The sequence below is a fragment of the Carlito syrichta genome, unplaced genomic scaffold (genome assembly GCF_000164805.1).
Source record: "Carlito syrichta isolate Samal-C Ts95f unplaced genomic scaffold, Tarsius_syrichta-2.0.1 Scaffold304639, whole genome shotgun sequence".
In the NCBI taxonomy this organism is placed as follows: Eukaryota; Metazoa; Chordata; class Mammalia; order Primates; family Tarsiidae; genus Carlito; species Carlito syrichta.
In genome coordinates this window covers 161,497-171,183 of record NW_007248735.1, presented here as the reverse complement: position 1 = coordinate 171,183, position 9,687 = coordinate 161,497, and the positions used below count along the sequence as shown (strand labels likewise).

The window sequence follows — 9,687 nt, the reverse complement described above, 5'->3', positions numbered from 1 at the left end:
AACTCCATGTGGGAGCTCTGGGGAATGGTAGGTGCCCGGATATGGAGCCCTGCCAGGTAGTTTTCCTGGTTCAGGCCGACGTGATCCAGCAGAGGCCAGGTGCTGGTGGGAGAGGAGCTGAGGCAGGGATGGCACGGAGGGCAGATGAGCAAGAGCCGGCTGTCTTGGGAGGTGAAGAGCAGGGCCAGTGCCCTTCCTCAAGGAGATGGCTCTATCCAGACATGATGGTTGCCTGGTGTCTCTGCTCTATACTCTTTGCATTGGAGAGGAAGGCAGATGACCCCAAATCTCTCCTGCCTACTTCTGTGTGATATGTTTGATATTGGGTTGTTTAATCAGGAACCAACTAAATGTCAAACATATTCTTACAGCAGTAGGAGACTCAACATCACCCTCTTTCCTACCTCAACCTCTGAGGACTCCTGTCTTTTTTACTGAAACTTTTATCTCCAAGATTCTTCAGAAAGTCCAATATGTGCAACCCAGATGGCTTTCAATCTTAACCCAAAGGGCCGGTGTGGGAGTGGGAGACAGCTGGAATTTGGGGAGCAAATATTTCTATATCTTTGTCCTTGCATACTAGGAAGGGCATATCTCTGATTCTTCTCTTCTCTTGTGCCTGTGTTCTTCTCCCTGTTCACCCCCAGCCCCATTTTCCACTGCTTCCTCTCCCTGTTCCCTAGTCCTATTCCCTGGCTAGTCTCCAGAGAAAGGAGACTTGATTTCTCTGCTTTCCTTCAAGAGTCAGTTGATGGTCTGTCTGCCTATCTACTTCCAGTGAGTGGAAGCTCTCAGGAATGGACTCTAGCTAGGCTCTGCCCTCTGCCCTGGTGGTTGTCTCTGTCCCCCTGTTCCTGGATCTTAGCATTCACACTAACAATCCTGGACCTAATAACTAGGTAGAGCCATTTAGATTCTTCCATGATATCTCTGGTCACAGTGGACAGTGCCCACCTCTCCCCTGGCATCATTCTCAGGTGCATGGTGCCAGTGTACTGGGATCAGTCGCTACCTGTCAGTAACAAGGCTCCCAGTGAAAGAATAAACATGGCCTGAAGCTAAACTGGGAAGAACAGAGCTGTTAGTGATGATTATGATGATGTGGTGGGCTGGTGGGGGGAGAGCTGAGAAGGGAGAAGATGAAGGGAAGAAGAGTAGAGAGCAACAGGGACATAGTCTGTGTGGGTACAAAAGTCCTATTTATTTTATTAGAAAATATAGTTTATTTAGAAAGTAAATTAGGCCGGGATTGGTGGCTCAGCCTGTAATCCTGAGCCGTTGGGAGGCTGAGGTGAGTGAATTGCCTGAGCCCGTGGGTTCGAGACCCGCCTGGGCAGCGAGACCTCATCTCTACAATAAATCAAAAAATCAGCCGGGTGTGGTAGCGCATGCCTGTAATTCCGGCTACTCGGAAGGCTGAGGCAGAAGGATCGCCGGAGCCCAGCAGGCAAGGCTGTGGTGGCCGGTAGCGGCCACTGCACTCCAGTCTGGGCGACTGAGTGAGACTCCAACTCAAAAAAAAAAAAAAAGAAAGTAAATTAGAGAGAGAGAAAGAGGAGATCCACTTCCCAAAGGGAGGGGAGGGGGGCCAAAGCCAGGAAACATAGTCTGGCCATAGCTTAAAGAGCACATGGCCACACCATAGCTTAGCAAGGCAATGGCCACAATGGCCTGGCAATGGCCCAAGTGTTCTATTTTAAGATCACTATGGGTAAACGAGGATGTGATCCTGTCTGGGTACTCTGACCCTCCCCTCTTTCTCTCTCCACCCCACTTGAAGCTCTGGGGTGGCCTTCCAGATCTCAACCCTACCCTCTGACTCTATTCCTGTGGCTCTCAGTGGGGAGGAGTGATGTCCCCCTGCCAATTAGAGACTCCCAAAAATAGCCCAGCAATTTGATCTGGGGAGCCAGGGGAATCATCAAGGACCATGACTGACCTCTCCTCTTCACTGTTGCCCAAACTCCCTAAATATTAGGAATCAAAAGACAAAGTCAGTGGAGTTTGACCAGCGTCCAACATAGTCTGGAGATAAGGGGAAGCTGAAGGGCAACTAGGACCCTCTGGATAAAAACTGCCATTCTAGAATTGTCAAAGTACCCTTCTCTGTTTCAATGTTCTTTCCCTCTTCTCTTCCTACTCTTTTTTGTTTAATTGTAAGTTTTTATTTTTTTGTAGAGACAGGGTCTTGCTATGTTGCCCAGGCTGTCGTCCTGCTCTTTTAAAACATCTAATAGCGCTGCCCAGAATGTGTGGAAAGTTTCATGGTCAGGGAGAGCCTCTCCCCTCCCCCATGTTCCATTGTCTAAAATCAGCTTCAGCTGTTCCCATGTATCTTTTTGCTGGTGATGTCAGTCCATCAAAGTATCTCACCCTATGTTCCCCCAGAAGAACAATGATGGGGTGGAGGGAGCTGGAAAGACCATATTAGGAGTAAGAGGTGGAGCTGTGAGCAGAGATAAAGGCTCAAGTCTGGGGAGCTCCTAATCATTCAGGCAGTAGCCCCTCCTCTCCTGCCCTCTATCCAGTTCTCCAGTGTTCACAGCCTACCAACAGCCACTATTCATGATGGAGGCCATCAAGAAAAAGATGCAGATGCTGAAGTTAGACAAGGAGAATGCTCTGGATCGGGCAGAGCAGGCTGAAGCTGAGCAGAAGCAGGCAGAAGAAAGGAGTAAACAGGTAAGGCACTAGCATTGGTCCCTCTTACCCTCTTACCCGCTGGGAAACAAGACTATAAGAGAGAGAGTTTTCATGGGAAAGGCAGTGTCCACTGGGGACTCCCACTCTTTGGGTGGGAGGGACTCTCCAGCCTCCTTTGAAGGGCAGAGGGTATGTAGGGTATCTGCCTCAGACTGCCTTTGTGACCTTGGAAAAGTCAGTGGCCTTTTCTGAGCCACAGTGTGTCTGCTGAACTTAAGTCGAAGCGAACCATGTTTTGGAAGAACCCCTGACTTCTAGAGGAAAAGGTAAGCGTTCAGCAGCATCTCTCTTCTCTCAAATAGCATCACAGGCATCAACTCCCTTAGAGATTTACCACTCAAGGGTCTTGGATGAAAATCCAGGATGGCTTGGTCATCTTAGGGTCAGAGGTTACAAGTTCACAAACTAAGCTGCAGCATAACTCCTGAACAGTGGGTTGGAAGTGGCTGGGGAGAGTGTGTCTCTCTGGGGATGGTAACATGGATGCTGGGCTCAGGGGCCCAAGGGTCCAGGGTCCAAGCCTGCACTGTTTTGTATGTACGTCTTTTTGTGTGACTCTCCGGGCTCCTATAGCTGGAGGATGAGCTGGCAGCCATGCAGAAGAAGCTGAAAGGGACAGAGGATGAGCTGGACAAGTATTCCGAGGCTTTGAAGGATGCCCAGGAGAAGCTGGAGCTGGCAGAGAAGAAGGCAGCGGATGTGAGTATTAGAGAGATGCGGCATGGGTTTAATCTACATACGCAGATCTCTATGTTAATATATGACTAAATTCTAAACACATTTTGACATAGAACATATATGTCTATGATCTGTAGCTTTGCAGAACATAGACATATGTATCCACATACATTTTTAGATACAGCCACATGCTGGTATATTCTCATAATAGCATATATTTTCTTTCTTGAAGACATGTGGATGTCTCATTTTTGTCCTCCCTCCATCCAGGAATTTAGTTATTTTTCTCAGGACTTGGACAAAGGAAAGGAACTCTAAGTCCAGACTGCTATTGCTTATCCCACCCCCTCCCCCATGCCACATTCTTAGCTTTTGTGTCCAAGGTTTGGCATGTAGATATGTGTATTAATAGAGAACCTCTCATCTCTCAACTGCCCAACAAAGCTGGCTCAGCTTTCACAATGGGAAATGGAGGTCACATTGACCCTGGCCCTATATGGGTTTATTTATCTTGGCCAGTATGGGCATTTACCCTTATGCCATGGAGATATCAAAGGACACATTGCTATAGAGCAGAAGAAAGGTGCCTGGAATGATCGACTATGATAGAAACCAAGAAGGAATCTTACTCCAGACCTTACTCCATGACCTTGAAGAAATTACTCAGGTTTTCTAGGGTTGAATTTTCTCATTTGAAAATAAGATAGGGGCTGGGCTCGGTGGCTCAGTCTGTAATCCCAGCACTTTGGGAGGCTGAGGCGAGTGGATTGTCTGAGCCCGCGGGTTAGAGACCCACCCAGGCAACTTGGCGAGACCTCATCTCTACAATATGTCAAAAAATTAGCCGGGCGTGGTAGCGCGCGCCTGTTGTTCTGGCTACTTGGAAGACTGAGGCGGGAGGATCGCTGGAGCCCAGCAGATCGAGGCTGCGGTGGCCGGGGGTGTGCCACTGCACTCCAGTCTGGGCGACAGAGTGAGACTTCAACTCAAAAAAAACAAGAAAATAAGATAGGCCCGGGCATGGTGGCTCACTCCTGTAATCCCAGCACTTTGGGAGGCAAAGGCAAGAGGATTATCTGAACCCAGGGGTTTGGGACCAGCCTAGGCAACTTGGTGAGACCTTGTCTCTACAATAAGTCAAAAAATTAGCTGGCTGTGATGGTGCACACCTGTAGTTCCAGCTACTTGGAAGGCTAAGGAAGAAGGATCGGCCAAGCCCAGAAGGTCAAGGCTGCGGTGGCTGTGAGTGTGTCACTGCACTCCAGCCTGGGTGACATTGAGACTCTGACTCCAAAAAAAAAGAAAAAAGATAAATTATATTTTTGCACTTCATATTATCCTGTAATCACCTTCTTTTCTTCATCATCAACCTTGATATCTGCCAAAGAGATAAATAAGAGATTAGAGAAGTTTTTTAAGAAAAAAATACCATAAAAATCTAAGCAGCAACAAAAAAAGTCCCAGTATTGATAGAAACTCAGTCAATTCTCAGCAAACTGAGTTAATAGGAAAACAGAAGCATGTATTATTTAAAATCACATTTGATTTTAGAAAAAAGCTGGAAGGACAGAGTGGACCATTCATAAATGCTTTTTGGATCCTCATGTTTGGCCTCTGTGCCTTGGTTTCTGATCTTCTCTTAAGCTTTCCACAACTTTCAGTGGCTGAGGAATGGGGTGACGATTAAATATATGTTGCCAAAAGTTAGAAACACAAACTAGATAATATATATCATACTCATTGTTTCCAAAAACTATTAATTCTCCCCTCTTGGAACACTGAAAAAAAAATTAAAACACCACATAGGCAATCCCTAGGGCTTTGGGTAAATGCTTGATGACCTGCTGAAGTTGCTAACCTACATTCCAGGTATAGTTGGATGGACCTCTCTGGTTCTAACATATGGGCATGAAGATAAAAGTTTTCACAACAAAGTACAATGTCAGGTTAATAACCGTTTTGTGAGATGCTGACTAACAACTCCGGGAAAGTCCTTAGGCTGAAACAGCTAATATGTGGACTTGAGGAGGTGTTTCCAGGAGCAAAAAAGAACAAACAAGTCTAACTTGAGATCTTGGGAAAGAGAGTATGACATAGAGACTCTAGACAATACATCAATATCTTGAGAAAGATGAAGGGATTTCCTGGGGATGAACTCTGTTTTTGTTTTACACACACGATATCCACCTTGATATGGTCTACTGAGTATGTTCATTTACAAGAAGCTTCCTCATATTTATACAGGAATACACCAAAAACCATTTAAATATGTAAAGTGGCTGGGTGTGGTGGCTCACACCTGTAATCCCAGCACTTTAGAAGGTCAAAATGCTTTGGAAGGTGGGAGGATTACTTGAGTCCATGAGTTCAAGACCAGCCTGGGCAGTATAGTGAGACTTCATCTCTACAAAACATCAAAAAATTAGTCAGGTGTGGTGGCATGCACCTGTAGTCTCAGCTACTCAGGAGACTGAGGTGGAAGAATTGCCTGAGTCCAGGAGGTTGTGGTAAGCTGTGATGGTGCTACTCCAGCCTGGGCAACAGAGTGAGACTACAACTTAAAAATATATATATGTTGCCGAGCACAGTGGCTCATGCCTATAATCCCAACACCTTAGGAGATAGAGGTGAGGGAACTGCCTGAGACCAGCCTGGGCAACGTGGTGAGACCTCGTCTCTACAATAAATCAAAAAACTTAGGCAGGTGTGGTGGTGTGCACCTGTAATTCCAGCTACTTGGAAGGCTAAAGCAGAAGGATCGCTGGAGCCCAGCAGGTCAAGGCAGCGGTGCCTGTGAGAGTGCCACTGCACTCCAGCCTGGACAACAGAGGCTCCAACTCAAAAAAATATATATATATACACATATATATATATATAGTAAAGTGTGGGCAAAAAATACTCATTCAACCCCTCTCCCCAATGTTACCTTTCCCAGTGAGTCAGTATGTATAAGAGATGTGTATGAGAACAAAAGACATGTATAAGAACAAGAAATATAAGAAAGACAAAACAAAACAAAAAAAAGAACAAGAAAAAGGAGACGAAGCTTATGCCCAGAAGGCAATAGTTTGTTAGGCCAGGTTAAGATGAAAGCTGGAAGAAAGGTTTCTTTTTTTTTTAATTTTAATTTTTTATTTTAAAGATGTGGGGTACAATTCAGGGTTAAGTATACATATGTTCATTATGCAGGTACCCTTGTTGATGATGTGTGCCCCCCCCCGACAGAATCCCACTACGCCAATCCGGCCCCCACCCCCGAGAAAGGTTTCTTTCCTCAAAGCTAGGGTCAGCAAACTACCACCCGTGGGTTAAATCTTGCAACAGCCTGGTTTTGTAAATAAAGTTTTATTAGAGCCAGGCTCAGTGGCTCAGCCTGTAATCTCGCGCCTTTGGGAGGCTGAGGTGAGTGGATTGCTTAAGCCCGTGGGTTCGAGACCCACCTGGGCAACTTGGCGAGACCTCATCTCTACAACATATCAAAAATTAGCCGGGCATGGTAGCACATGCCTGTAGTTCCAGCGTGGGAGGATCGCCAGAGCCCAGCAGGCGAGGCTGCGGTGCCTGGGAGCGGTCACTGCACTCCAGTCTGGGCGACAGAGTGAGACTCCAACTCAAAAAAAAAAAGTTTTATTAGAACACAGTCATGCTCATTCATTTACAGAGTGTGTACTGGCTTTCTTTCTACAACTGAGTAGTGACCACAGAGACCCTAAAAGTTTGCTGACCTCTACCTCAAAGAGGCAAAGAAAGAAAGTGAGGAAGACACACTGAATAAGAAGGCACAACAAGGTTTAAAATACAAAGCAAGGGTCAGAGTCATCAACAGCATAATATATGTATCTTTGGAGGGAGCGTACTCTATCCAATACAAAGGAAGTTAAGGGCTCGGCTTCGGTCCTTGAGATTAATAAGTACACAGTGTGTAGATATAAGAGGAAGAGAGGGAGAAGGGAGTCAATAACTGTATGTTTATATAGGCAATTCTGGTTATCTGAGAAGGCTTGCTTGAAAGTGTCGAATTTGCTAGGACTGCTTGAACAAAGAAAGGGCAAGGATGTGGCAAGACCATTTCAAACCTTGTTATGTTTCTTCCTGAGTTTGTCTAAATTTTTGGGGGCGGGGGGTTGTGGTAAAACAGACATACATAAAATTTACCATCTTAAAGTATACAGTTCAGTAGTGGTAAGTATATTCACAGTGTTGTTCAACCATATCTAAGATTGTTTTAATATGAGATAAAATGAGATGTTGTTTAAGGAGAAACAAGGTGAAAGAGGAGTCCAGTGGTTAGGACATAGAGTCACAACACCTTTTTTCAGGGCTAGGTGGTGGGAGGGATGGGATAAGGATGAACATATACACCTGTTGATATATTGTTGTATTGCTGGTCACCAGAAAACAATAGCGCTGAGCCCCTTGCTGCCTATCCCTTATGCTTCTTAAGGCCATCAGGAGTTGGCCTATCTGTTTCCCTGGATCAAGAGGAGATTATCTGTTCAAATTTACCAGCCTCAGGAATGCGCTGGTGCTCTCAACACCCTGTTAGTTTGTCTAGGATGAGCTCTCCTGCTTCTTTATTAGGGCACAGGGAGATGCAATAGTGCCCCCTGCTGATGAGCACCCAGATGACAAACTCTCACTTCTTCCATAGTCCTGATGAGACTTTTCCAAAGCAAACTAGAAAAATTCTTTGGCCATCGGGGTAGAGTTTATTAAGAGTCAGAACCTTGTTCTTCCTTCCCAATTCCTGGGAGAAAAAGTGTACAGGTTACTCTACTGGGCAAGTTATTGTCTGTCCGAGTTGTTTCTTCTGAATAGCTTCATTGCTCAGTATTTCCAAAAAGAGATAACAAGACAGAGCCTCTGGAGGGAGCTTCCTCAGAACTAGACATTGAGGACAGTAACTTTCTGGCCTACTATTCCTTTCGGAGATTAGGAGTCTTCATTCTAAGTCTTGTTCCACATCCTAATTTTCTAGGAAAAGAGAGCTGCACCAGAGGAGAGATTTTTCATTATTATTTACTGAGAAAGTGGCAGGAATACAAAGAAATAAGATAAAAGAAGCCGGGCTTGGTGGCTCAGCCTGTAATCCCGAGTTTTGGGAGGCTGAGGTGAGTGGATTGCCTGAGCCCGTGGGTTCGAGACCCACCTGGGCAACTTGGCGAGACCACTGGCGTGCCTGTGGTTCCAGCTTCTTGGAAGGTTGAGGCAGAAGGATCACCAGAGCCCAGCAGATGGAGGCTGCGGTGGCCGAGAGCAGCCACTGCACTCCAGTCTGGGTGACAGAGTGAGACTCCAACTCGAAAAAAAAAAAAAGATAAAAGATAACTTTCTCAAGTCTCTACTATTGTGCTTCCAGAAATCCAGCATGGCATGCCATAAGGGGAGTTTCTAAATCATACATCATTCCTTAGAAGCAGAGTGGCAGTGAAATTGGTGAAAGTTATAGCACATAATGGACACAGTACATTTATACAGGCACTAATATATGGCTGTTGTGCAAAGGATCTGGTAACAGTGGTCTGCAATGGGGGAATTGCTTCCCAATAATATGGGGGGATGAGCTATCTTCCTCATCTACACCAGGAACTTGTAAGCAATGATTACATTACCAAGTCCTGAATCATTTCAAGGTTTGTGCAACAACATCTTTGGATGGAGGGGATGGCAGGTTGGCTAATTTCATATTGCATATTGACTCTTAGAGACCAGAATTCTAAAAAGAACACTTAAAGCTAGGCGCAGTGGATCAAGCCAGTAATCCCAGCACACTGAAAGGCAGATGTGGGAGGATGGCTTGAACTCAGGAGCTCCAGATCAGCCTGGGTAACAACATAGTGAGACCACGTGTCTACAAAAAATAAAAATTAGCCAGGTGTGGTGACGCGTGACTGCAGTCCCAGCTACTCAGGAGGCTGAAATGGGAGGAATGCTTGAGGCCAGGAGTCTGAGGCTGCTGTGAACTGAGATCCTGCAATTGTACTCTCTCGCCTAGGTGACAAACCTGTCAATAATAATAGTAGAAATAATAATACAAAGTTCATAACTGATGCCAAACAGAATGAGGATATTACCAGCTTGCCCACCTCTTCCACCCTGAGAGTTCACTTCATTGACTACCAGGAGATGTCAAAGAACCTACCTGAGCAGACTTTGAAAGGACGATCAGTGGGGCTCTTTTGAAGATGAGGCCTAGAAAGTCTTTAGGCTTTTCTTCTTTTCTTTTGGAGTTGTAGTCTCACTCTGTCGCCCAGGCTGGATTGCAGTGGCATGCTCACGGCCACCACAGCCTTGACCTGCTGGGCT

The 9,687-nt window shown here is 45.8% G+C and overlaps 1 protein-coding gene across 3 annotated transcripts in view; it reads left to right on the top strand.

The window, feature by feature from the left end:
• The first annotated feature begins 2,378 nt into the window (after positions 1-2,378).
• Positions 2,379-9,687, top strand: part of TPM3 (tropomyosin 3) — a 35,650-nt gene continuing 28,341 nt past the window's right edge. For all 3 annotated transcript variants that reach the window (XM_021713634.1, XM_008060525.2, XM_008060524.2), the window contains exons 1-2: positions 2,379-2,682; positions 3,277-3,402. In XM_021713634.1, coding sequence (XP_021569309.1) covers positions 2,566-2,682; positions 3,277-3,402 — 243 coding nt within the window. In that variant the 5' untranslated portion in view covers positions 2,379-2,565. The remainder of the gene's footprint in view (positions 2,683-3,276; positions 3,403-9,687) is intronic.